Below are 25,709 nucleotides of genomic sequence, written 5' to 3'. Positions count from 1 at the left end.
TTTAACCCAGTCTTAAAGCAAGTGGGACAGAGAAAGCATCAGCTTTGTGTTACCCTCTATATAACTTGTCACACCGAGGCTGGAACTGCTCCCTCTTGGTTTTAAAACACAATAAATAAAAAAAAATCCATTATTATTTATCTGCGAGTGAATCTGTGCACACCTATACCCTTGGAGTCTGGCTGTTTCTAATTGTAGCTTTGATGCTTTTCCTTCCTGTCTGCCAGGTTTGGTCACTGGCCATGGTAGCTACTGATCTCTGTCTTGGACCGAAGTCTGACCCAGATTTGGAGATACCTTGGGCACAACATCCATTTGGACGTCAATTACTGGAGTCCCTGTAGGTCTCTGAACGCTGGGGAGGGACTGGGAATGGTTGCTGAAGCAGAGGGAGCCCTTCATGACTATGTATGTTGTACGGCATCATTTCAGCCTTGAGTAGTGCCACACCTTGTCTTTTTTCCCTCTCTCAAGCCTGAGGTGCATCAGGACGGGAAGTGTGTTTATGCAAGTATGTTTATGACACGCAGGAGGCAGCATTTGGCCTGCCATCAGGCATCCGGGTGTCCCTTGGCTAGCATTGAGCAATAGCCCAGGTGCAGCTGGAGCTCTGCTTTCCAGCATGCCCGCGGTGCCTGACTTAGAAGTAGAGATTTGGGGTTTCTGCTCCCCACCTCCTAAATGATCGCGTTGGCTCAGCTGCTTGGTTCACCTTCAAATTCACTGCTGCCATAATAGCATTACTGGGAAATCATTCCCCTGGTCTCAAAGCCAAGTGCTAGCCACAAAATTCTTCCTGCCAGTGAATCTGTGCAGGAGGGAGAATTACTAGTAATTAACTGTCTGCTGATCTGTCCCACTGGGAGACGCAGGATTTGTGTGCTGTGCTTTGCATACTGCGGCTTGACCTAGCTCCCTCCCGCTGGGCAGCAGCGGTGGAGGGGAGCACGGGTGGTTCTTTGCTCTCAGTCTTCAGAGCAATCCAGAAATTTCACAGTGATCCAGAAGACCTGCGGTGGGGTTTTTGCCTCGGGGTCTGAATGCAGGATGCTTGTGGGTAGAGGGTCTCATCAGAAAGGTGTTGTGGCTAGGGGTGAGTTTAATGGCTCCAGCTTGAACAGCCACGAGTCCTGGGGACCTCGTTCTTAATGCTGCACAGAGCTGGGGTAATCAGGCCACGAGTACTGCTGGATTGCCAGAGTTCCCATCTTTCTCCCACCTCTTAGGCCATGTGTATTTTCAGGAGGAGGACTATGCTCCTGAAAGGTGTGACAGAAGAGACAGCCCAGTCCTGCAGAGCACACGTGCCTCCTGTGGGCACCGATGTGCCCAAATCGATTCATGCAGCAGGCTTGAAATTCATTGCCTTGGAGTCTCAGTGCTTTTGCCGCTGACCTCTGCCCAGTCTCATGCTCTGTCTTTCTCATTTCCCAGGCTGGCTCATTACTCGCAGCTCCACGACGTGCAGACCCTGGCCATGCTGTGCAGCGTGTTTGAAGCCCAGTCCCGGCTCCAGGGCTGCCCAAACTCCTCCGGCCCCTTTCCTCAGCGTGCCTCCAACCTGGCCTCCCACAGCCGATACGTATGACAGCCGTTTCTTTCCCCTTTGTCTCAGATGTCTTTGAACATCTCTCACGTAGATGACATGATCTCCTCTCCTTTCCCCCTTAACAGCCCAGCTTTACTTCCTCTGGCTCCTGTTCCAGCATGTCAGATCCTGGACTTGGCACCGGAGGCTGGAGCATAGGTACCAAGACCTGGGGAGTAGAGAGAGGAATCTGCCTCCCTTCTGGCCTAGGTCTTAGACAGCTCCTCTGTGGGGGGAGGAAGGGAGTTAGCACTGGCTGTGACTGCAGATGTGCTCTGCCAGGGCAGCTTTCTGTGCCGTGGCCCACAGGGTGTGCGCTGCAGCTCTTTGGCTGGAAGTGAGCACGGCTTGTGGTAATCGTTTTGGTGATCCCACAGTCCTGCTCCTTCTCACTCTGGGCTTTGGAGAAACTGCCACAGCCCTTCTAGACATGCTGAGCTGGGAAAAAAAAAAAAAAAAAAAAAAGCCTGGCTCTTTGCAACCTCCCTTCAGGTATTTCTGGACATTGGTGAGACCTTCCCTGAGCTCCCTCTTCTCCAGGATCAGCAGTCCCAGCTCTCTCCGCCTTTCCTCATAGGAAGGCTTCCTCTTAGCCTTTCCGCCAGTCCCTTCATCACCTCTGTGACCCTTCTCTGGACTCTCTCCAGTAAGTCCATGTCTCTTTTGTACTAGGGAGCCCAGAGCTGGACCCAGCACTCCAGTGCTGAGCAGAGGGGCAGGATCACCTCCCTTGACCTGCTGGCAACACTCTGGCTAATGCAGCCCAGGACACCAACGCCCATCTTTGTGGCAAGGACACGTTGCTGGCTGACATTCAGCTTGGCGTCCACCAGGACCCCCAGGTCCTTTTCTTCTTGTCTGCTTTCCAGCACGTCCTGGTGTCTGAGGCTGTTCCTCCCCAGGCACAGGGCTTTGCATTTCCCTGTTGAGCTTCACGAGGTTCCTGTTGGCCCATTTGTCCGGCCTGTTGCTGTCTCTCCGGCTGGCAGCACAGCCTTCTGGCATATCAGCCGCTCCTCCCAGTTTCGTGTCATTAGTAAACTCTCTGCCACATCATCCAGACCATTAATGAAGATGTTAAACAGGACCAGACCCAGTGTTGACCCCTGGGGCGCAGCACTAGTTACTGGCCTCCAACTAGACTTTGTTCCCCTGATCACCACCCTGTGGGCCCAGCTGTTCAGCCAGTTCTTAAACCACCTCTCTGTGCAGCCAGCCCACGCTCCAACAGCTTCTATGACGATCTTATGGAAGACAAGGTCAAAATCCTTACTGGAGTGAAGGTAGACAACACCTATCCACCTGCTCTCCCCTCGTCTACCAAGCCAGTTATTTTATTGTAGAAGGCTATCAGGTTGGTCAAAAATGACTTCCCCATGGTGAATCCGTGCTGACTGCTTCCGATGCTTTTCTTGTCCTTCGTGTGCCTGGAAATGGTTTCCAGGATTAGCTTCCTTGCCTTCCCCGGGACCGAGGTGAGGCTGACCGGCCTGTAGTTTCCCTGATCCTCCTCCTTCCTTTTTTTTCAAGATAGGAGTGACGTTTGCTTTCCTCCAGTCTTCTGGCACCTCTCCAAGGTGCCACAGTCATTCGCTGATCACCAAGAATGGCCTTGCAGTGTCATCAGCCAGCTAATGCCACAGGATTCGGGGTGACAGTCATCCCTGTGCTTTCTTCTATCCCTGGAAAAGCAGCAGTGGTGGGGAAGGCTGGCTTCTTGGTAGCCCTAATGACATTTACTGCTGATCTGTGAAGCTGTCAAAAACAAGTCATTCTCCAGGGTCACGGGGTTGAAGCTGGGAGATACGTGGCCTGGGGCAGCATCAGCCCTGTTAGCAGCAGAGCTGTACCCTTCCAGGGCCTTATCAAGGCATCTTTGACATGGGAAACAGTGGAGGATGGGGGTTAACTTAACGGGGCGGTGATGTTGTCTTGTAGCAGCTATTAGCAGTCGTCTCCCTGCCTCCAGGGCAGGACCTTGCTACAGAGGCCCCTTTACGTAACAGCAGCCCTGTGATGGGAATCTTCCCTCCCGGGAAAGAGGAGCCCAGGCCTCCTGGGGTTAACGTTCCCGTGCGCTCTCCAAGGGGTTGCCCCAATACTTCTTGTCTGAAGAGGAAGGCAGAAGGGATTCCTCCGTAGTAGGTTTTTGCGGGGTGTGCTCACAGTCCTCTGGTGTCTGCAGCCAACAAGGACGCGGAGCAGGCATCCACGCCCTGGTGTGAGTCCTCGCCGGATGACTTCCGCTACGGCAACCTGACGTACCCCGATCCTCGGGAGCGTGAGAAGGACCAGCATGAGAAAAACAAAAGGTAGGTGATGGCGTGCCTCGGGGCACTCGGGTGTAGGGCTCTGTGCCCGAGCCAGCTGGAGCTGTGAAAACAGGAGGGGAGCAGCAAGCCCGCTCCTAGACCTCTTTACTCAGGTAGTAACATGGAGAAAAGCATCGTAGTGCAGACCAGTCTTGTGGGATTGCATGTATGCACCTATAAACGGCTGTGGTGGGGGCCCCAGAGGGTAGTCTCCCCATTCAGCACGCCCTTGAGGGCAGAACGAGCGGAGGGCAGCCCCGTGGGTGTTCACCAGTGTTTCAGCAACACGTGGCAAGCAGTCTGCTGCTCTCCCGGCGATGTGAGCGGGTTGCGTAGCCACCGCTGGGAAGAGGATTGCAACCAGGGTCGCTGAGAGCGCACCGTGCGGGTGACAGTACCGTTTGTCCCTCTAGGCTCCTGGATCCTGCCAACACTCAGCAGTTTGATGACTTCAAGAAGTGCTACGGAGAAATCCTGTATCGCTGGGGCCTGCGGGAGAAGCGGGCCGAGGTCCTGAAGTTTGTCTCCTGTCCTCCTGACCCCCACAAAGGAATTGGTGAGTGCCTGCTGTGGCTTGTGTTGTCCAGGCAGGGTCATGGCTCTGCCTTGGGGCTCGGGAAGGTGCAGGCAGCGTGATGAAAGTACCCATTGCCCTGCCCAGAGGTGAGCTCTGCCAGCAAACAGTGTTAAATCAGGGTGGCAATAAGGTTCGCAGGTGCTGGTGCAGTGACCGTAGGCTGTCACATCTCCAGCAAAGCTGAAAATTCCTCCTAGGCCTCTGGGAGAAGAGGCAGTGGGAGGAGAGACGTGGTGAGAGGTGCCACAGGAGCGGTGACTGCTTGCTTGGCTCTGGTTGCAGCTTCTCCTCGTCATGTGGGATGGCTCCTGGGCAGTAACTGCAGTGAAAATGGGTGAGTTCGGGCACTGCGACTGCTCCTCCGTGGCTGGCAGTCAAGACATCAATACTGCTGACATCGAGCGTGCCCTGTGCTCCCCACGATAAGAAACAAAGGCTGTTCCTGCTTGTTCTTGGTTACACTTCAGAAAGCTGTGAGGCAGATGAGAGCAGCGGGAAACCTTCCTCTCCGCAGCGTGTCCCAAGCTGGAAATCTGACACGTTCTCACCCGACAGCCATTTAGCCATCGGGTGGGCCAGCCTGTGCCCCAGTGTGCAGGCTGTCCTCCTCACCGGTGGCTGGTGTCTTGGCTCCTCTTCGGAGACCAAACCGAGATCCATGAGACACAAACTGTCCCCTCACCCTAAGGAGGATCCCTCTGGGACTGACTTGAGGCAGATCTCTTGGGCGGTGGGCTCAGGGCACTCGTCTGTCTTTGCGGGACTTCTTTGCCCCCATTGCCACCAGCACTAACCGTCTTGCTCTCATTTTCTTTTCTCCCTCCAGAGTTCGGTGTGTACTGCAGCCACTGCCGCAGCGAGGTGCGGGGCACCCAGTGCGCCATCTGCAAGGGCTTCACCTTCCAGTGCGCCATCTGCCACGTGGCCGTGCGCGGCTCCTCCAACTTCTGCCTGACCTGCGGCCACGGCGGCCACACCAGCCATATGATGGAGTGGTTTCGCACCCAGGAGGTGTGTCCCACGGGCTGCGGCTGCCACTGCCTGCTTGAGAGCACTTTCTGAGCCAGGTGGGAGAGCAGGGAACACCATGAACTGGATTTGATATTTAATTCCCAAGCCATGTTGCATCAGCTCTGCCCCGCGGTGTCTGGAGATGCTGCAGGGATGGCGCAGGACCTCCTGGCGGTGTGCTGCAGGGACATTTCCAAGTGCTTCCACTATTCCTGCGCTTCCTGGGCTGCTTTCAGACCGATGTGACCAAACTCCCGGTGTCCGTTGCTGGCAATGGATGCCAGACCACAGAAGACAACTGCTCCTGCAGGAGGGTGCGTGAGCAGGGGCGAGTCTCTGCTGGGCTGAGGAAGAATTAACAGGTTCCTTTGGAAAGCACTCAGCGGGCAGAGCCAAATTCGTTCCAGCTAGGTGGTGCCTTGCCAAGGGCCCCAGAGTGATCAAGAGAGTCTTCTTCACACACTTATTACAGAAATAATTTGATTACAGAAATAATTTGCAAGCAGCAGTGAGTTCGACAGGCTAACTGCATGCTGTGCTTGAAGAGTGACTGTGCTCAGAGCTCTCGGAGCGACAGGGTCCTTACTTTGAACGGTTGTTTACACCATTTAGGTTACCCCATAAAGCAACAGAGTGACACTGTGCTTTTCAAAATGATTTCCTAAACGGCTTCCTCCTCGCTGGGCAGTAGCTGCAGCTGGTGTGAAAAGCCAGGCTCCGTGGCCAAAGTCCCCAGGGTTTAGCTGCTTCCCTCCTGCACTTTATTACCCCGAAGTGTCTCCGTGCTTGGCTCTGGCAGGGCGGAGCAGTGCACTTTAGCTCGCCTGTCCCTGCCTTGTCCGTGCCTCGTCCTCGTGGCTGGGAGAGGCAGCTGCCTCCCCAGGGGTCTGCACCCCGTGTCCCAGCCTGGGTCTCCTCCCGTGCAGGGCAGCACCTGAGGGCATTTTGGAAAGCCTCGGCTTCCTTCTCGAGAAGATACGAGGAGGGTGCTTGCTCCTTGCGGCTTGTTTTAGCTGCGGGTGAAGTGATGAGTGATTTCAGATGAGCTGCTGCAGTGACTGGGCCAGGGAGGCAGCCATTTCCAGGGGAAAAGGGGTTTTAGAAGGGTGTGGGATTCACGCAGGTAAAAGGTTTGTGCCTTTTGTCCCTGTGGAGCTTCAGTTTGATAACGTCCCGCTTTGATCCCTCTGTTTGGGGCTGCACCTGCAGACGTTGTTGTGCACCTGACTGAAGTTGTGCGCACACAGCATGTGCAGCCCCTGCCCCTCCTCAGCAGCCTGCACCTTGAGCTTTGATTTTGGGCAAACATGTGGCCAGGACGAGCCCCCTGGAGTTACCCCAGCCCCACACCAGCACCCGCCCCCCCGCCACGCCACCTCGAGCTGTGGGCTCCTGCAGGGGACCAAGCAGGTGCTGTGTGTGAACCATTAAAGTTATTTTCCTAAGAGCTGTCCACACAGAGCTGTGCTCACTCTCCACGGGGAGCCCCGAGCAGCTTCTCCTCAGGCAGTGCAACCACCCTGTCCCTTGTCCTTATCCCCATACCCACATCCCCTGGCTCCAGCAGCCCTCCCGTTCCCCCAGGAGCGACGTGACCGCCCGTGGGGCTCGGCACAGCTCTTGCAAAACACACCACCGCGCTGCTGGAGCTGCCGGCACGCCAAACCCTCCATCCTCCACCTCGGGAGAGCTCCAGGCGGCGTCTGCGTCCCCAGCGAGCAGGCGGGTGCCGTGGTCACCCCAAGGGTGACACCCGCGGCAAGGGCGCCGCTCCCACCCTGCGCCTCCCTACGTGACAGCCGCCCGCCTCGGAAGCGCTTCCATGCTCGAGAGCCCGCGTGTAGGCTGGAAGGGAAAGGAGACGTGTTATTTGGAGGTGACAGGCTGACGGACGGCCGTATTGACGTGCGTTATTGCAGTTCATTACCGGCTATCTGCGCAGCATCTGGGTACCTCTCGGGCGGAGGGCGGCTGGTGCTGCACAGGAAGGTGGAGAGGCGCTGGCCGGGGCTGTTTGTGCAACCTCGCGGAGGGAGGTGGAATTTCTTCCCGGACGCTGCGGGCGCTCGTCTCACACCCTGCAGCGTGTGCCGTGGTTGCTCTGGGAAGGGCGTTGCTCAACGCGGCGGCGAGCAGCGCGAGGAGGCAGGCAGGGCTGCTCCTCGCCCGCCTGGAGCCTGGCGAGGGCAGGAGTTGGTGGCTGTGCCTGGCAGCCCCGGCAGTCATCAGCCCCAGCCCCTACCTGCAGGTCGGAATAACGATGTCAAGTGCAAGGAGTTCCCCAAATCCTACTCCGAATTTCACCCCCAGCTTGGCAGGAGGATGGTGGTGGTGATGGAGGAGGTGCCAGGGAAAAGCCTCCCGGGGGTGCCGCTCCGTGCAGCCCCCGTATCATCCCCTTCCTCTGCAGCCACGTTAACCCAGCACCGCCCGTGCCGTGCCGCAGGGCCTGATCCTGCCCCAACCCCAGCGGCACGTTCCTGCTGTCCCCAGCGTCCGTCTGTCCGTCCGGCAGGTGAACCAGTCCAGGCACCACGAGCATCGGTCAGGGCCAAGGAAGTGTCCGTGGGGATGGTCGCAGGCGGGGTCCCTGCGCCTCCCCGTGCACCCTGGGGTGCTGGCCGTCCCCCCGGGCACCTGGGGACACGGTGGGCTCTGCTGAGCCCCCCACACTCCGTTTGGGTGCAGCAGCCTGGAGGTGCCCCAAGGCTCCAGCTGAGTGCCCTGGCCTGTCCGGATCCGCCTCCGCCCCCACACTCTCCCAAAAATCCTAAAACGGGAGCCGCCCTGCCTCGACAAAGCGCCGAGCTCAGCACCGGGTGCTGGGGACCCCGCTGCCACCCGGGGGGAGCCCCAGGTCCGGCCCCACAGCCGCACCGGGGACCCCCAGCTCCATTGTGGGTGCCGTGGGGCTGTCACCCACCACCCGGGGACCCCCGGCCCCATCAGCACCCTTTCAGCGAGGATGCACCACCCAGGGACCCCTCTGCCCCTGTTGGGATGGAAAACGACCCCAAAATGAGGACTCTCTGCCCCGAGCTGCTGCCCCGCAGGTCTCGAGGCTGGGAGGGAGGCGTCGCGCCGGAGCCGCAGCAAGTTTTGCATCCGCCTCGATTAAAGGCTTCACTCAACGCCCCGCGGTGCTGCTGCAGCACCCCGAAATCTGGGGGGAGGCTGGGGCAGGGCCGGGGGGGCCGCCCGGGTCGGCATTCCTGGGCAGGGTGCACCCCGCATTAAGGCTGGGGCCTGGTGGCAGTGACGCCAAAATTTGCCGGTGTGTGGCCGGCCCTTGGGGTGGGGGTGTCACCCCAAAGCGGCCCCCGCAACCCCAAACCCACCGCGGCGGCTGGGGTGCCCCCGTAGTGCTGCCGCCCCCCTGGGCTAATTGCGAAGGCAACATTTATTAATTAGTGAACTAAATCTGCAGTCGGCTCGCTGCGTGTGACACGGGGCAGGCTTTTTCCCCATGGGGTGCCCCGTGCCCTCGTTCCCCCCAGGGGTACCCCAATTCCCCCATCACCCCGTACCTCCATCACCCTGTACCCCCACTCCCCAGGAATGCCCCATTCCCCCATCACCCCATGCTCCCCTCACCTCATACCCTCATTCCCCTATCATCCCGTTCCTCCATCACCCAGTACCCTCATCATCCCATATCCCCTTTCCCCCATCACCCCACATCCCTGTACCCCCATCAACTTATTCCCCCAATTACCCCATAACCCCATCACCCAATCACTCCATTCCTCCAGTCACCCCAATCCCCCAAATCCCCCATTCCCTCATCATCCCTTTCCCTCATCACCCCATTCCCCCATACCCTCGTTCCCCCCATTCCTCCCGTCATCCCATTGCTGCATTCTCCTAATCACCCCGCATCCCTGTACCCCATCACCTCATTCCCCCAATTACCCCATCACCCAATCAACCCATTCCCCCAATTCCCCCATCCCCCAATTCCCCCATCCCCCGTTTCCTCCATCCTCCCAATTCCCCCATTCCCCCATCACCCCATACCCCCAATTCCCCCGTGCCCCATATACCCGATACACACCATATACCCCATACCCCATACACCCCATACACCCCATACACCCATACCCCATATACCCCATACACCCCATATACCCCACACACCCCATACACCCCATATACCCCATATCCCATACACCCCATACACCCCATACACCCCATATACCCCATATACCCCATATACCCCATACCCCATACACCCCATATACCCTGTACTCCATATACCCCATATACCCCATACCCCATACACCCCATACACCCCATACACCCCATATACCCCATATACCCCATACCCCATACACCCCACATACCCTGTACCCCATACACCCCATACGCCCCATATACCCCATACCCCATACCCCATATACCCCATAAGCCATACCCCATACACCCCATATACCCTATACCCCACCCCCTGTACCCCCATACCCCCACCCCCCATCCCCACACCTGCAGAGGGGCGGAGCCTCCCCCAAACCCCGCCCCATCCCAAGCCCCGCCCTGTCTCCCCCAAGCCCCGCCCCCATCTCCCCAAACCCCGCCCCCTCCCCATATGACCCCTCCCCCTTTGCCCCAAGCCCCGCCCCCTCCCGCTCCCCACCCAATCAGCAGCCGGGGGGGCGGAGCCCCGGCGGCACGGCCGGGTTAATGCTGGCGGCGGGGGCCGGCGGGCGGCACAGCGGGGCCGGGCCGGGCCGGGACAGGGACAGGGACAGGGACAGGGACAGGGACAGGGACAGGGACAGGAGCGGGGCCGGGGCTGAGCCGGGCCGGGCAGGGCCGGGCCATGGCGGCTCCGCCGCGCTCCTTCAGCGCCGCCGAGGTGCGGGCGCGCTGCGCGCAGGGCTCGTGCGTGGTGCGGTGCCGCCGGCGCCTGTACGACCTGAGCGGCTTCGTGCGCCTGCACCCCGGCGGCGAGCAGCTGCTGCGGCGCCGCGCCGGCACCGACGTGAGCGCGGCGCTGGACGGGCCCCCGCACCGGCACTCCGCCAACGCCCGCCGCTGGCTCGAGCAGTACTACCTGGGCGAGCTGCGGGACGACGACGACGAGGAGGAGGAGGAGGAGGAGGAGGAGGAGGAGGAAGGCTCCCGGCAGGTGCTGGCGGTGGGGGTGCACCGGGGTGGGGAGGGAGTTGTAGGGTGGCCGGGTTCAGGGAGTGCGGGGGAATTGGGGCTGGAGAGGGGGTCTGTGGGGCGCCCAGGGGTGCGGGGAGCTGTGTGGGGTCTATAGGGTGCCCTGCGTCCGGGGAGTGTGGGGACAGAGATGTATGGGGTCTGTGGGGTGTGCAGGGGTGTGGGGAGCTGTATGGGGTCTATGGGGTGTCCTGTGTCCAGGGAGTATGGGAGTGGGGCTGTGTAGGGTCTATGGGGTGCCCTTGTGTCAAGGGAGTACGGGGGTGGAGCTGTATGGGGTCTATACTGTGCCCAGGGGTGGAGGGAGCTGTATGGGGTCTATGGGGTGCCCAGAGGTGGGGGGATCTGTGTGGGGTCTGCAGGGCACCCAGGTCCAGGGAGCATGGCAGTAGAGCTGGTTAGAGTCTATAGGGTGCCCTGCATCTAAGGAGTGTGGGGGTAGAGCTGTATGGGGTCTGTGGGGCACCCAGGTCCACAGAGCATGACAGTACAACTGTATGGGGTCTATAGGGTGCCCTGTGAATGGGAAGCACAAGGGCAGAACTGTATGGGGTCTGTGGTGCACCCCACACCCATGGTGTGTTGGGGCTGAGCTGTGTGGGATGCTCTGGGTCCCACCTCTAGGGGATATGGGGTGCGGAGGGTTTGGGGGGGGTATAGTTTCTATGGGGTCAGCACGGTGCTTGGGTCCAGGCTGTGTGGGGTCTGTGGAGTTCAGGGCGTGCGAGGGGCAGGGTGCGCGCTGAGCACCCGGCACACACAGTGCCAGAGGTGGACGCGGTGCAAAGGTCCAGGGCTTACGGGGCACACCCAGGCACCAGGGCACTCCTGACGCCAGCGGGGCTGGGATCCACGGGCCCAGAGGTGCGGGGGATCCAGGACAGGCTGACGTGACACCACTGGGATCCGGGCTGCTCGGGACCCTCCCGGCAGAGCAGGAAGCACCTGGCGATGCTCAGAGGAGAGCCAAGCCCCCAGTGCCAGCACAGCGGGGTCGGTGACCGACGGCGCGTCCCCGCGCGCTGTTTGCTTGCGTCCCCTCCTCCCCGAGGGCGCAGCGCTCGGCCCCGCGCGGTGGCGGCCGCACAGACAGGGCTTTGTTCCGCGCCCGGTGCCGTGCTCGGCTCTTCCACCCTCGGATCCCGGCGGTGGCAACTCCTTTGTTGGGACACCGCCGCCTCCTCCCGCGCGCAACAAGCCCGACGGGTTCGGGTGCGCGGAGGTACTGGATGGACGAGTTCTGGCACTGCCACCTGCTCCCAGGGGAGCGAGCGCCATCGCTGCGTGAACCCAAGGGTTGGTTTTTCGGGCAGGTGTCTCCCTCCTAGGGTTTCGTGGGAGCCCACCGCTGGTGCCCCTCCAGTTGGAAGTCCTGCAGGAACCTGAGTTTATTAAACGAGAGCCCAGTGTGACTGCAGAGCGGGGTGACCGGGTCCCCGTGGACACTCATGGCTCACCCCGGACCAAATCACTGAGCCCCAATTTGATTTAAAAAAAAAAAAAAAAAAAAATATGAAGCGCTGCACTATGTTTTATCTATGCAAACAGAATAGAGAGGAGATCAAAGCACGGAGCGATAATTAGCCAAACTAGCCAGTGGATTTTAACAGCCTTGCTAGAGGGAAACCGGCTCGTGTAATTACCCCTCCAATTTGAGCAATGAGAGGCTTTCATCACAGCCTCCTCGGGGCTGCGTGACACGGCCGTGAATCACCGCAAATCCCCTGTCCCTCGCCACGGTGCCTGCTCCGCTCCCACCGCGTGCGGGGCTGCGCTGCCCTCGCTCCCCTTCACGGCGTGAGCTCACCCCTACATAGATGCTCCACCGTTTGGAGGTGGTGTAATAAAATGTGGTGTGGGGGTTTTTTGTTTTTTTTTTTTCTTTTTATTGGGACAAGTCACCTTCCGCCTCCTTTTCATGGTTCTCAGTGGAGGTGTTGGTGGCACCGCGGCTCTCTGTGCACTATTGGAATTGCCGTGCACAAAGCCCAGTTGGGGGCACGCTCACGGCCTCGCACCTCGGCCTCCGTTCATGCCGGGCTCCGTCCTGGGAGAGGCACAGGGAGGTGGCAGCAGTTCGTAGGCGTAACTTTCCCTTGGTTACATCAGGCCTCTCCTCTCGCAAGGCTTTCCTGGCAGGACCTGTTTTCTTGGAGACGAGTCAGAGGCGGCAGCATCACCCGCGGGCAGAGCGAGCCTCCTCCTCGTCCTCCTCCAGCTGCCATCAGGGCCAGGTTCCCTGGTGGCACCCGCGCCACAGGGTTGTCCCCTGGCTTGGTGGCACCGGGGGCTTTGAGCCGCGGGGTGAAGAGCAGCGAGCCCTCCTTGGGGCAGCGCCCATGGGTGCCGGCACCGGGCAAGGCGGTGTCCGCGCAGGGTGAGGGGGCGGAGATGACTCAGGCGAGGCCGGGCGCTGTGTCATGCAGGGTGATGGCGAGCACGTCCCTGGGGCTGTCACCCCGCCAGGGCGTCACTTGTGTCCTCCCTGTCTTTTTTGGAGTATCCTTGGAAAGCGGAGCCGCCCGTGGCCGGCTGGGGAGCGATGCTTGGATGGGGGCGGAGGAATTTGAGGCATGTGGATGTTTCTGAGCGGGGAGGCACGGCGCTGGGACACCGGCACCCTCTCTGCCGGCGTCGAGCTGACGATGTGCGTGTCAAGACTGGGATCCTTTATTTGAAGATGGATTTTCCACCGAAGTGCATGCAAGAAGGAGCACTAGAGCACTCTGGAGAACCCGTAACTCAGCCAATTCCACCTGGATTTTGCGTTGTGTGGCTGAAAGAAGGAGCACACCAAGAGCGAAATGTCAGCGGAGATCTTTCGAGATGGACAGAGGGAGGTGCATCAGCGTCTGGCTCCTGCTGCGCCAAAGTTGCTGCCTGCCACGGTCCTGCCAGGCTGGAAATGTCGGCTCTGCTGCCCCGGGGCTGCCCAGCACGAGTCACCCACCAGTTCCTCACCCTCTGGGACGAGGCTCGCTGCACACCTGGCCGGGAGGCGGGATGGGCGCCCGTCCCTCCAGGAGCGTCTGGTATCGGCAAACACTCCGGAGGCCCTGCGTCAGCGTCACGTGCGCCCGTTGGAGTAAAGTCCCGTCCGCCCCGCCACGGTGACGCCGCTCCTGCATGGTCCCCGCTGCCGGGGCCGTGTCACCTTCACCGCATCCCCGCGGAGCTCGAGGGGACCGTCCCGTCCCTATGGGGAAAAGTCCTATCGCCGTCCACAAATGGAAAGCCCGGCGGGGCTGCCTGGCCGTGCCGTAGCCTGCTGGCTGGTTAATGGGTAACCCAAGGTGACGGAGCGGGGAAAAGGCACGTTTGGCACGTCCTGCCTGGGGAGCCAGGCCCGTGGGGGCACAAGCAGCCAGGGGCTCACGTGGGGACGCCACAAATTCCCCACTGGCGCAGGTGGAGCCATGGTTGGTCTCAGCACTTTGCTCCACAGGGAGCTTCCTCCTCTTTCTCCATCCTTGCACCCAAAGGTCCCTCTGTGCCCGAGCATCCTGCTCACCGCAGTGCCCTCTCCAGCCAAAGCAGCCCAGCCCAGCTCAGCCCTGGCCCTGGGGGCTTGGGGTTCCTCAGGGACCCCGGCCAAAAACAGGCTTTCCCCAGGAAGCAGCGGGCTGTGGGCCAGGAGGAAGGGTGCTGCATGCACCAACCCAGCGATTCCTGCAGCGAGCCCGGCTGGCTCAGGACAGGATCACCAGGCTACAGGCAGGGGAAAAATGGTTGGGAAGGAACCTCTGCTTTGCCACCATGGGGAGCTGGGAAGCTCCACTCCTTGTTTTCCTGGCTCGTCATGCCGTACTGCCATGGGGATGCAGCCGAAACGCAGGCTGAGCGCTGGGACGCGTTGCTCGCCCTCGTTCACAGCCACCACCCCGAGCCCCGCTGGCCGCCACTTCTCACCCCTGGGTTTTTCCTTCTCTTTGCAGAGCTGCCCCGAGACAGAGAAGCCAACAGATGTAGCAGCCCCGCCAGTGAGCCGGCTGGACCCCCGCTGTAAAACGGTGGACGTGGACAAGGTGAGGGGCCGTGGGGTGGCTCCCCCTGGGGAGGCGATGGCTTTCTTTGACAACAGCTTTGCCATTTGACATGGGGCGAGCTGCCAAGCCACGCCTTGTGCTGTTTATTTTTATTATTATTATTTGTGTTTGTTTGTTTTTCCTCCTGACTGAGCAATAAGGGGTGCAGCGGCCGGGCAGGGTGAGCTCTGCTGCCTGCCCTGTCCCCAAGGTGCCTTTGGGTGTCCCTGCCGTTGGTTGCACCCCGTGGCTGCCGTACCAAGCACGGCCTCGGGGAGCACAGGGGACTGCTTTTATCTTGCAAAAGGATTTTTTTTTTTTTTGAGTGGCAAGGAGTCCTTCACCAACCCCTGTAAATATTTTGCCACTGATTGCCTTTTAAAGGGAATCTTCCCTTTGGCTGCATCCCAAACCAACTTTTTTGCCCTGAAATCTTCCTGGAGCGGGGTGTCTCTGTCTCCATCCCCATGCGGGCTGGGATTGCCCCTCTGGGTGGTCTCATCCATCCCTTCCTAGACCCCACAGGCCAGGAGGAGACCCCAAAACCCACTGCAGCCCAGCTGAAGGCACGAAGCCTTCTTGCATGGCCACATGCACGCGGCAGTGACTCGCATTTCCCTCCTTCCCCGTTCCCAAACCTTTTTCTGCCTCGCTCATTGCTTCCTGGCACGCGGCAGCACCGCGTCCTCGCTGCAAGGAGAAAATTCCTCTTGTTTGGACAGCTCGCGGGGGGCAAGCCGCGGTTATCGGGTCCGAACGTGGCACGGGGACAAAGTGCGTGGTGCTTGTGAGAGATAGCACTGGGGCCAGCTCGCCGTGCAAGCATGGGAATCCCCGAAAGGGCACGGGTGCTATGGTTTTACCCAGCTGGGCACTGCCACACCGCTCTCTCACTCCCCCTCCTCAAATGGAAAGGGGGAGAAAATACGATGGAAAGGGCTTGAGGATCAAGATAAGGGATAAAACTGGCCCTTATCCAACTTGGGGCAGCTTCTGGACTCTTCTTGCAGAGGCCACCCCGGCAGCCCCCCTACCAAAACCTTGCCAGGTAAACCCAGTGCTCTGCGTACGAGGGGCAGCGCTGGGGGCCGTGTAGGACCGCTCTGTTTCCCCCCCCGCAGGACCTGGTGGACTGGCGGAGGCCCTTGCTGTGGCAGGTGGGCTACCTGGGGGAGAAGTACGACGAGTGGGTGCACCAGCCCGTGGACCGGCCCATCCGCCTCTTCCACTCGGATTTCCTTGAGTCCCTCTCCAAGACGGCGTGGTGAGTGCCCCGGGCGGTGATGGGGATGGGACGGGATGGGATGGGATGGGACGTGGTGCTGACATCTCCCCTCGCCCCGCAGGTACGTGGTATTCCTGGTGTGGACCCCCGTGGTGCTCTATCTCAGCTGGGTCAGCTACACGTCCCTCGCGCAGGGCAACACCAGGCTCTTCTCCTCCTTCACCACAGGTACGAGGCCCGCTGCCTCCCCGCTGGGAGGACGAACACCCCGGAGCCTCCGCTCATCCCTTCCCCATCCTCAGCTTTCAACATGTGTCTGTGAGAGCAGCGCACGAGCCCCCAGCCCCATTTCCACCAGCATGTCCCCGGCACGAAGCCGCCTGCGCTGGTTCACAGCCTGAGCTCGCCTCCCTCCATCACCCCCTCCATCACCCCACCTCCCCCATAAATATATTTTTTGGAGGTGGGGATCGGCACGCGGCCAGCCAGCCTTCCCTCCCCCTGCCTCCCTCTCCTCCATCCCCAAAATAAAGCCCTGCAGCTCGCTGTCGGGGTGCGTGCCCCCCCCCTTTCCCGGGTGCTGACACCCACCGCAGCGCTGGCACCAGGGCCGGGCGGCTGCGGCGAACAAACCCGGCTCTCAGCGCCGCCGGCCGCGCACAGTGCGGGGCTTGTTCGCCCCGAGCGCCTGCCCTTGAATCTGCCACTGTCTGCGCCCCCGGGAAGCAGGGGCGGGGGGCCGGGGGGGGCCGGGTGCTTTGTTGTTTGCCCAGCTCCCTTGCCGCAAGGTGCCACCCGGTGCCAGCTGCGCCCGCACCGACCCCCTCTCACCGACCTGCCCCGCTTGGCCCAGGTTTTGATAGCTTTTCTTGGTTGTTTTCCCACCCTGCTTCCCTTCTACAAATCTCTTTCACGTTTGCCCGTGTGCTTTCAGGTACAAAAAGGCTTTGCTGTGTTAGCCTAGGGCACAACAAGCAGGAAATTTGGGCTGCACTGGCTGCATCCATGTGACTGGGGCACAAGTGCTGCCAGCTGGTGGGCTTGAATTTTGGGATGTGTCCTCCCCAATTCCTCCTGGAGGAATCTGCCTCCGGCACCTTGCTGCTGAGAGGGTGTTTTGTCCATCTGCCAAAACGCTCAGCTTTGGGGGGATCTCACTAGCAAGAATGAACGGGATGATTTTTTTTTTTTTTTGCCAGCAAGGACGCAGGGCTTGTGGGCACCGAGAGGAGGAGGAGGTGGAAAAATGCTGTGCGGGGGAAAGCACCCAACAGATCTGCTCCCTGCAGAACAAAACCGCAGCAGCGCTGTTCGGCCATCCCTGTGCCTGTCGGGTCCCTCCTGCTTGTTGGGGTGGGCAAAGCAGCTTTGTAAGGACCGGGGGGTGCCTCCAGCCCCGAGTGGCACCCGGCTGTTTCCCCAGAGAGTGGAAATTTGATAGGAGTCAAACAAACACATGGGCTGCGTGCCGGGGAGAGGCGAGCTTCCCCTGCGTGCCGATGTGAGCATGGCGCTGGATAAAAGCACCTGAAGCCCCCCCCGCCTTGCTGACCGCTGCATGTTTCATTGTGTAGAGTACTCCATCCCCGTGCACAAATACTACTTCCCCTTCATCTTCCTCCTGGGGATGTTCCTGTGGTCCCTGCTAGAGTACCTCATCCACCGCTTTGTCTTCCACATGAAGCCACCCGCTAGCAACTACTATCTCATCACCCTGCACTTCTTGCTGCACGGGCAGCACCACAAGGTGAGCCGCTGCGCCTGCGCGGGGCCGTGGGAGTGGGGGCCCTGGCTCGGGCGCTGCCTGTCGCTGCGTGCTCCCCGTCACCCGCGGCGCCTTCGCCCCGAGCAAGCGGGGCCCTTGCCTAATGCCAGCGAGCGCTGCGAGAGCCTTGGGAAGCAGTGGGCTCCCTCTAGCTTCGCTGGAGGAAACGTCCCCCTTGTGCCAGGGACCCATGAGCTGAAGCCAAGGGGCTGCTCCGGTTGTCTCTGTGCGCTTGTGGGGGTGGTGCACCACTGACTGTTCCCAAATTGGTGTCCTGGATGCATGGCTCGCATTCGGATGGAGTCCGCCCTGCAGGGTGGGTGCACAAGGGTGGCATTTGGGGTGAGCAAGGATCTCACCATCCTGCTTTTCTCCTCTTCCAGTCTCCCTTTGACAGCTCCCGCCTGGTCTTCCCCCCGGTGCCGGCGTCGCTGGTCATAGGCTTCTTCTATGGCGTCCTGCAGCTCCTGCTGCCCGAGGTGCTGGGGCTCTCCGTCTTCGTCGGGGGGCTCTGCGGCTACGTGGTGTACGACATGATGCACTATTACCTCCACTACGGCTCGCCGAAGAAAGGCACCTACCTGTACGGGCTGAAGGCGTACCACGTGAAGCACCACTTCGAACACCAAAAATCAGGTAGCGCCCCGGTGCCTTGCATGCACCCGCACCGCTCCTCTGCGCTGTTTCGCAAGCCGGCTGGGGAAAAACAGCCAGGTTGGGCACAGGCACAGCCCTGAACTACTCACGGCAGGGGCTGGGATTTATTTGGGGGGTTGAGGTGCCCTGTGGGAGCCCCCTGTGTGCCCACCTTGGTGCCGTGGGGATGTCGGGTGGGGGCAGAGCTGCCAGGATGTGGCGCCCGTCTCCTCCTTGCGGGCGGCGTTGGCGGGTGCAGGGTGAGGCCCCAGGCTTCCCTCACTCTGCCCCAGCCCGGCGCTTGCTCAACCTGCCCTTTGCCCGGTTTCCTAGGAGAAAGCGCCCCATCCTGATAAGTTATCGTCCCAGCCGCCTCCTTTTGTCCCTCTGCTCTTCCTCCTCGCCCTGGTTTGTCACCCCAGGGCTGGGTGGTGAGCCTCCCTCCCCAAAACGCTGGCACTCCCCTCCGTAGGGACACTGCTGGTGCTGTCACCAGCCCAGCCCCGTGCTGGCTGCTCGGCTGTGTCCCCGCTGCATGGGGCAGGGTCCTGCAAAGCTCCGGGTGTCACCAGCCCTGTCCTGGCTGCCAGTCTCGGTGGCGGTGGCAGCAGTTTGGTTAACGTTATCCCCAGCAGCATTGGCAGCACCGTGGGCTGAGTGCTCTCTCCCCTTCCCTTTAGGCTTCGGCATCAGCACCCGCTTCTGGGATCGCCCCTTCCGGACACTCATCCCTGAGGAGGAGACCTTCGAAAAAGAGGACTGATGGCCCCGGCTCTGTCCCTCTGGGCTGGTGTCCCTGCCCAGCCCTCGTTCCCGGGGGACATGGCACTGACCCCTCTCCGGAGCATCCCCACGGCGGCCCCAGCCTTGTCCCCATCCTGCCCGCGGTGCCGGGGGCAAGGCTGGAGCTCTGCCCCTCTCCTGTCCCCTGCCCGCTGCCTCCAGCACCGCCGGGGCTGCGTGGGGACCTTATCGTGCTGCTGAGGGTTTGCACCGTCCCTCCTCTTCCTCCCCGTCCCTCTTGGGGGGGCTGCGCCAGCTCCTCCGCGCTGCCGCCGGGGATGGGGGGCAAGGATGCGGGGAAGGGGCAGGAGGAGGCTGTGGGCACTGATGTGCGGGCAGCTCTGCACCCAAAGGATGAAGTGCCCGGTGCCTCGAGCCCTCCTCCCTCTGCCCCTGCACCTCGCCGGAGCCCCCTGACCCCCAGCCCTCATGGGGTGCCCCCCCCAGATGCCCAACATGCTGCAGTTCTCCCAGCTCGTACCTGGGGGCTTCTGTATCTTGGGTCACTTGGAGAGGGGGGAAAAAAAAAAAAAAAAAAAAAAACATAAACAAACCAGCGCTGCCCCCTGGTTTTTGCCTTTTTCTAACCAGCGTGCCATATCTCCCTGCCAGATTTATCAAGTCCACGTTTTTTGTAGTCATCAGCTACTTGAAACCTAAACTCCAATGAACAGAATTGCTAAGAGATGCCTTTTTTTTCCTGATCCTGTGATTATTTTTTTTCTAATGTTTACTGCGGATATTTAAAGGTTTGGAATAAAGTTATATGTAAAACTGTAGACACTACATCTGTAAATAAGCTGTATATTTTGAAAAATAAAACCCTTTAAAAAGGGCCTGGCTCCGTGTGCTTGCAAAACATAACCACGGGGTGCTGCGGTGTCCCCTGGGCACCCGTGGCTCGAGGTCGCGGTCCCTTGTCACCGCCTTCCCCCCTCCCCGTGCTGACAAAAGCCGTGCCACCGAGCAGGGCACCGCTTCCTGCTGCCGAGAGGGAGATGCTCCTTGCCTGGGGTGGCGAGGCCAGCGTGACAGCAGGCACTGGGGAGCTGGAGAGGTGTCAGGCTGAAATCCCCGACGTTGGGCAACAGGTGTCGTGTGTGACCTCGCGCTTCCGAAAATCGGCCTGCGAAGCTTCCTGCCCTTCCCGCAGAGGTTGAGCGTCGGTTCCTGTGCCTGCCGTTCGCTTCCTTTGATACTGGATGGAGCAGGGAGGGCTCGAGGCTGGGCTGGAAGCGGGGATGGGCACTGCTCCTTGCCCGGCATCCATCACACAGGGCTGGGATGCTCTGGAGGACGCTGTGCCCAGTGGTGAAAGGTCAGCGGGATGCAGAGCTGAGGCCGAGCATTTTGCAGTGCCCTTTGCATGGCGAAAGGAATTGAGACTGTAGAAAGTGCCATAATGGGGCACAGACACTTCACCCCGTTTCCCCAATGCATTTTCCATGGGTGATCCCATCCTCCAGCACCCCAAACCCAGCGCAGGGGGAGCCGAGGGGCACCGTGTGCCTCGTCCACCTCCTCCGTCAGCCGGAGCAGCTTTCCTGGAAGGGCGACGCTGCGCTGCGTTGCACAATGCTCTTTCCGCTGCCCGCAGCAGCTCAGGAGGGGGGAAAGCACCCTATAAATGCCCCTGTCCCTCAGTTCCTCCCCAGTCTGCAGAGGCAGCCGAGGAGGAAGCGAGCGGCGCGGAGCCAGGTAAACGCAGCTGGGCTTATTTTACCAAGTGGGGGAGCCTCTTTTGGGGGAGAGGGGAAAATAGGAAGAAGATGGGATGGGGAGAACGTGTGAAGGCTTTTATGGGGTGGGTGGTAATGCAGAGAAGCATCAGCAGGAAATGAGAACAGGTCTTTATGGCCGAAGGTGTTCGCATTGCAGGCAGGACCGGGGTGGTGTGGCGGCCGGGGGATGCTCCTTGGATGACCGCTGACCCTGCTCAGTGAGCAAGCTGGCTGGGCATGGCTACTTCTGCATTAATTTACAGAAAACGAGACAAAATATCTCTTGCCGATGAGGCAATACCACTGTACCGATGTGTCTGTTCTCATGTGTGACGCCAGGTGAAGCAAAGGGAGCAAAGCAGCCGTAGGAGATAGAGGGGCTGTAGGAGCTCTGGAGGCCGCATGCCATGTTCAGGCTGTTCCTTCACAGTTAAGGCGTGGAAGAGCCGAATTCAGCCGACCTGCGAGCACTGCCAGGGGAGCACCTCCACCAGACACCGCTGTCCCGCATCCCCAGAGGCCAAGCCCTCTGCTGCAAGCATGGACATCGTAGAGAAGGTTCTCTCCGTAGCCCAGGCCATCCACAGCCAGTTCGAGCATGTGAAGTGCTGCAAGCACCAGTGCCAGCGCCTCGTAGAGCGCATCCAGATCCTGCTGGAGCCCGTGCGGATCCTGCAGGCTCAGCCGTGGTGGCACATCTCCCACCACGAAGAGCAAATGCTGAAGAAGCTGCTCCAGGCACTGGGGGAGGCGCAGAAGCTGGTGACAAAGTACAGCCAGGCCAGCTGGATCCAGAAGTTCCTGAGCGCCCGCAGCAGCGGCGAGGAGTTTGTCTGGGTGAACGAGAGCCTGGAGGACGTGGCCCAGGGGCTCTCGCTCCTGCTGCAGGCGGAGCAGAAGCAGGCTTTCCTGGCGGCCTTTCAGTCAAAGACCTGCCGCAAGCAGGACGCCGAGGATCTGAGGGATGACAGGGCTTTCCTGGACCAGGTGATTGCGAGTAAGTGTGCATTTGGCATCATTTCCCGCAGACATGAGCTCGGCAGCCCTCCCCAGCCCAGCTTTGGCCCGATGGTGTCAGCTGGGCAAAGCCCAAAGGCTCTTGAAAGCAGGAGAAAAACTGACAGCATGTTCCTGCCACCCATCTCCATGCCTGTCCTTTGCCAGGTACCGAAGAGCCTGGAGATGGGGCCAGGGAGATCTACATGGACAGGCAGTGCATGGAGGACAAGGTGGACTGGATGCAAAGCGAGCTGAGCAAAATCGTGCGCGTGATGGACAGTAAGTCGGTGTTGCAAACCTAAGCACAGGGAGCTCTACCCCTGCGCAACGCGTCCCTTCCCCTTTTAGACAGACCGAACGCTGGCGTAAAATGCTCTGCCAAAACAACAAGCGGCCCCCAGCCCTGCCTAACCTGTCCCTTGTTCCCTCCTGTTGCGGTGGGAGCAGGTTTGAAGAAGGTCAATGTTGGTAAAAGAGAAGATATCACCGAGATCGAGAGGGACCAACTCACCTTCTACAGGCACCTGCAGGACACCGAGCGCTACGACCTCTATGAGGGAGAATATCTCAAGTACCCCGTCGCCATCAAAACCTTCAAGAGGCCGCTGACCACCGACACGACGTGAGTTGTGCCGGGCTGGGGCGGCACGGGGCAGCAGGGAGGGTGGTACCGAGTGCCTCGCCTGGTGACCTCAGCGTGCTGCCCCTTTCTGCAGGAAGGTGAGAGACATCTTCGAGAAGGAGATTCAGACCCTGAAGAAGTTCGAGTCTCCAAACATCCTGCGCATGTACGGGATCTGCATTGAGGAGAAAGGTAAGGGGAGGCATTAATGTCACCCTTTTGCTCCCCGATGCAAGCTGGTGGCAGATGGGATGAGGTGACACAAGGGGGGAAACTCAAGGGGTTCACAGACTCCAGACTCCCACAGAGATGGGGCAGGTCCCAGCTGTAAAGCACTGATGCTTTACACCAGATCCCAAAAATTCGAAGACACCCAGCCAGTTCTGCCAAGCAGAGCCAGCACTGGCTTGCTGTGGTCAATGCAGACCCCGGGACCCTCTTGGCATGGGCTGCCAAAGCCTGGGCTGTGGCTGTCCTCGCTGGTGGCTTTGCCACCAGCATCCCAGGCCAGCTGCTGCCCAACAGCACCCTCAACAGGCATCTTTTTGCTCAGATGGGAGCCCCTGCTTCTCCATCGTCATGGAGTACTGCAAGCACGGGACGCTGCGGGAGGTGCTGACCAAGCAGCGGCATCTCTCCTGGGAGATCCGCATTCGGATGGCCCTGGGAGCCGCCAGGGGCCTTTACAGGTGAGCTCCTGCCTCAATCGGTGATTTAGTCCACTTGGTGACCCACAAATTGTGCTTGGGCCCCTGGTACCTCTTGGCATCCCATGAGACCCCCTTTCCACCACCTGGGATGCCTGGGACACTGGGATGGGAGGCTGGCGAAGAGGTAGGACATGGTTTGGATGCAGCAGTGCCCGTCTCCCCAGGGTCACCGGCCCCTACATCTGCCTCAAAGCTTATAAAGGTCGGAAAGGGAGAAACCCTGTTCCCTCTCCTCCCCAGCACCCATAGGGCAGCTTCAGGAGCACCCTGCAGCATGGCCAGTTCTCCTTACGGGCCCTGCTCATCCACAAGGCTCGTTATTTCGCGGTGGGAGGGAGCCCAGAGGTGGGGATGGGTCCGTGACCGGCACGCATTGCCCTTGGTTCTGGCCGGCTGCAGGTTGCACCAGACGGAGGAGAAGTCCCGACTGCACGGCTGCATCTGCAGTAACAAGTTCCTGGTGGCTGGAGATTACTGTGTGAAGGTAAGGACCACACTTGGAGAAGCTCTGTGGAGTTTGGGCTGTTTCCATGGACCTTTCCTCCCACCAACACAGAAGTGAATTGTGATAGCCCAGAACAACAACTGGGGGAGTCATCTCCCCGTCACCTTAGACACTTACACCTCAGCTCACCATTTAGCTCTGTTTTATCACCAGCAGCATTATTTCTGAGCCCCAGGACAGGCTGAAGGTAGGGAGGTGAATCCCCTACCTCCACCTATAGTTTTACTCACAGAAAGAGCCGTGTGCTGGGCAGCACCTGTGGCTGCAGGCACCTCGCTCTGTTTTCTCCAGCTTGGCTCCGTCCTCAGCCATGCTATAGGTTTCTGTACTGCACAGTGAGCAATGAGAGCAGTTCCTCAGTTCTTCTGAAAATAAGGCTATTTAATGACAATTAAAATTAACTTGCATTTTTACCAGGTGTCCGTCTCAGAGTACCTTCTCTAAACGTAGAGGAGGGTGGTGAGTTTGCATTTAGCTGCTAACCATGGATGTTAGGAAAGGGAAGAGCCACTACACAACCCAGAGGAAATCTGGCCTCAAAGCTTGAGCTGAGAACCAGCAACCAGCCTTGCATTTCTAACACTTTTCCCTTTCTCATTCTTGCAATCAGCTGTCGGGATTTGAGCTGTGTGAAACAGAGTCCTCCATCAAGAGGAAAGCCAAAAAGAACTGGAACCAAGTGTCTATGCTGGCTTATGTTGCCCCCGAGAACCTGAAGGACATCTACTACCCCTACAAGAGGTCCTGTGAAATATACAGGTGTGTCTGTCCCACCAGTCCCCTCCTGGGGGGGCAGACTAGCTCTCAAGCTGTGGGTGAAGGCCAGGTTTAATCAGAGACATATGCAGCCAACTGTGCTTGGCATATCCCAACAGCTCCCTCTGTTAGAAAGGAGGACAAGGTGGTGGTGGAATCAATACTGAGAGACTCTTGCTTGTCTCATTCCAGCTTCGGGATCGTGCTGTGGGAGATTGCAACCTCCAAAATCCCATTTGAAGGTGAGACAGAAGTTATCTGAGTAAAAGCTCAGCTGCTAGGGCATCCCATGGTGTGTGGGTCCCAGTGCCTGGCTCTGCATGATGTCTTCATGCCTTCAGCACACGCTTAAACCACAAACATGCACGAAATGTCTTTATTTGCTGTTCGTGTGCATTGAAGCATTGAGACACGTCCTTGCTTCAGTGAAGCCCAGTGGTGTTACGGCAAAGATGGGGGGGTTCACTGCAGGCTCAATTTGGGTGGCTCCTCTGCTGGCTCCTCCATGGAGGAGGCTGCAGGATGGCTCTGGTGGGCCTCCACACCCTCCTGACATCCCTGTCGGCACACGTGTTGCCTAGGCTGCTCTCTCCAGGAGATCAGAGACAAAATCTGCGACCACCAGTACCAGGACCCCGTCGGGGACGATTGTCCTGAAGAACTGAGGAAAATCATCGATGAGTGCCGGGCCTTTGACCCATCCCTGCGCCCGTGTGCTGAGCGTGAGTGTCCTGGACATCTGCCCCAGCGCCCCGTGCACCCCTCAGGCGGCTGCTTCAGTGGTTAATCTGCCCCTTGTTTTCCATTTGAAATGGAAAAAGGAGGTTTTTGTATTTTGGGATCACTCCTTGCCCTACTGACACCAAGCCCCCTAACGCAAGAGCACAGCTGGTGTGTTCGCACAGTCTGTGTGCTCAGCCTTTATCCACACCATGAACATAATCATCTGGTTGCCCACCTGGCACTGTGTGGGAGCAATTAATTAATTTAATGATCTTGGAGGGCTTTTCTTAACGATTCTAGGACTCTGTGAATCACAGAACAGGGGGATTGCTGTGCTCTGGGGAAGGTTTTGACACTTTTACAGCCGGCGGGGGCCCTGCCCGGACAAGCGGTTGCTCTCGGGGTTGGGAAGTGCCGCGTGTGCTGAGGCCGCCGTGTGTTGGCAGGGATCGTGGACTCGCTGGCGGCCCTGGAGAAGAGCAGGAGCCAGGGGAGATGACTGCGGGGGACCCTCGGAGCCCAGCGCCCTGTCCCCTCCCCGTGTTTGCGGGTGTCCGTGGCTCAACACGCGTTTATTTGTGCACT

At 59.5% G+C, this 25,709-nt stretch overlaps 3 protein-coding genes across 6 annotated transcripts in view; all 3 read left to right on the top strand.

Annotated features, from left to right (window-relative positions):
* WDR59 (WD repeat domain 59) overlaps positions 1-6,142 on the top strand; it is a 48,357-nt gene extending 42,215 nt beyond the window's left edge. For all 3 annotated transcript variants that reach the window (XM_050713194.1, XM_035543456.2, XM_050713193.1), the window contains 6 exons: positions 228-340; positions 1,435-1,582; positions 1,675-1,747; positions 3,774-3,900; positions 4,314-4,456; positions 5,304-6,142. In XM_050713194.1, the coding sequence (XP_050569151.1) occupies positions 228-340; positions 1,435-1,582; positions 1,675-1,747; positions 3,774-3,900; positions 4,314-4,456; positions 5,304-5,539 (840 nt within the window). In that variant the 3' untranslated portion in view covers positions 5,540-6,142. The remainder of the gene's footprint in view (positions 1-227; positions 341-1,434; positions 1,583-1,674; positions 1,748-3,773; positions 3,901-4,313; positions 4,457-5,303) is intronic.
* Positions 6,143-10,307: 4,165 nt separating this feature from the next.
* FA2H (fatty acid 2-hydroxylase) lies at positions 10,308-19,827 on the top strand. The gene is made up of 7 exons (XM_035543622.1): positions 10,308-10,625; positions 14,590-14,679; positions 15,801-15,943; positions 16,026-16,132; positions 17,479-17,651; positions 18,053-18,305; positions 18,986-19,827. The coding sequence occupies exons 1-7, from the start codon at positions 10,308-10,310 to the stop codon at positions 19,066-19,068; spliced, it is 1,167 nt and encodes a 388-aa protein (XP_035399515.1). The 3' UTR covers positions 19,069-19,827.
* Positions 19,828-20,741: 914 nt separating this feature from the next.
* On the top strand, positions 20,742-25,706 carry MLKL (mixed lineage kinase domain like pseudokinase). Of its 2 annotated transcripts, none has more exons than XM_035543469.1 (11): positions 20,742-20,786; positions 21,149-21,806; positions 21,974-22,087; positions 22,256-22,430; positions 22,525-22,622; positions 22,984-23,119; positions 23,540-23,624; positions 24,256-24,404; positions 24,594-24,643; positions 24,983-25,123; positions 25,571-25,705. In XM_035543469.1, exons 2-11 carry the CDS (start codon positions 21,212-21,214, stop codon positions 25,621-25,623), a joined length of 1,596 nt encoding a protein of 531 aa, XP_035399362.1. In that variant the 5' UTR covers positions 20,742-20,786; positions 21,149-21,211; the 3' UTR covers positions 25,624-25,705. The 2 variants fall into 2 exon arrangements, with proteins under 2 accessions (XP_035399362.1, XP_035399361.1); XM_035543468.1 differs by having other exon boundaries at positions 20,745-20,786; positions 21,240-21,806; positions 25,571-25,706.
* The last annotated feature ends 3 nt before the right edge of the window (positions 25,707-25,709 follow it).

The sequence above is a fragment of the Cygnus atratus genome, chromosome 12 (assembly GCF_013377495.2).
Source record: "Cygnus atratus isolate AKBS03 ecotype Queensland, Australia chromosome 12, CAtr_DNAZoo_HiC_assembly, whole genome shotgun sequence".
In the NCBI taxonomy this organism is placed as follows: Eukaryota; Metazoa; Chordata; class Aves; order Anseriformes; family Anatidae; genus Cygnus; species Cygnus atratus.
This window is presented reverse-complemented; position numbering and strand designations above follow the sequence as displayed.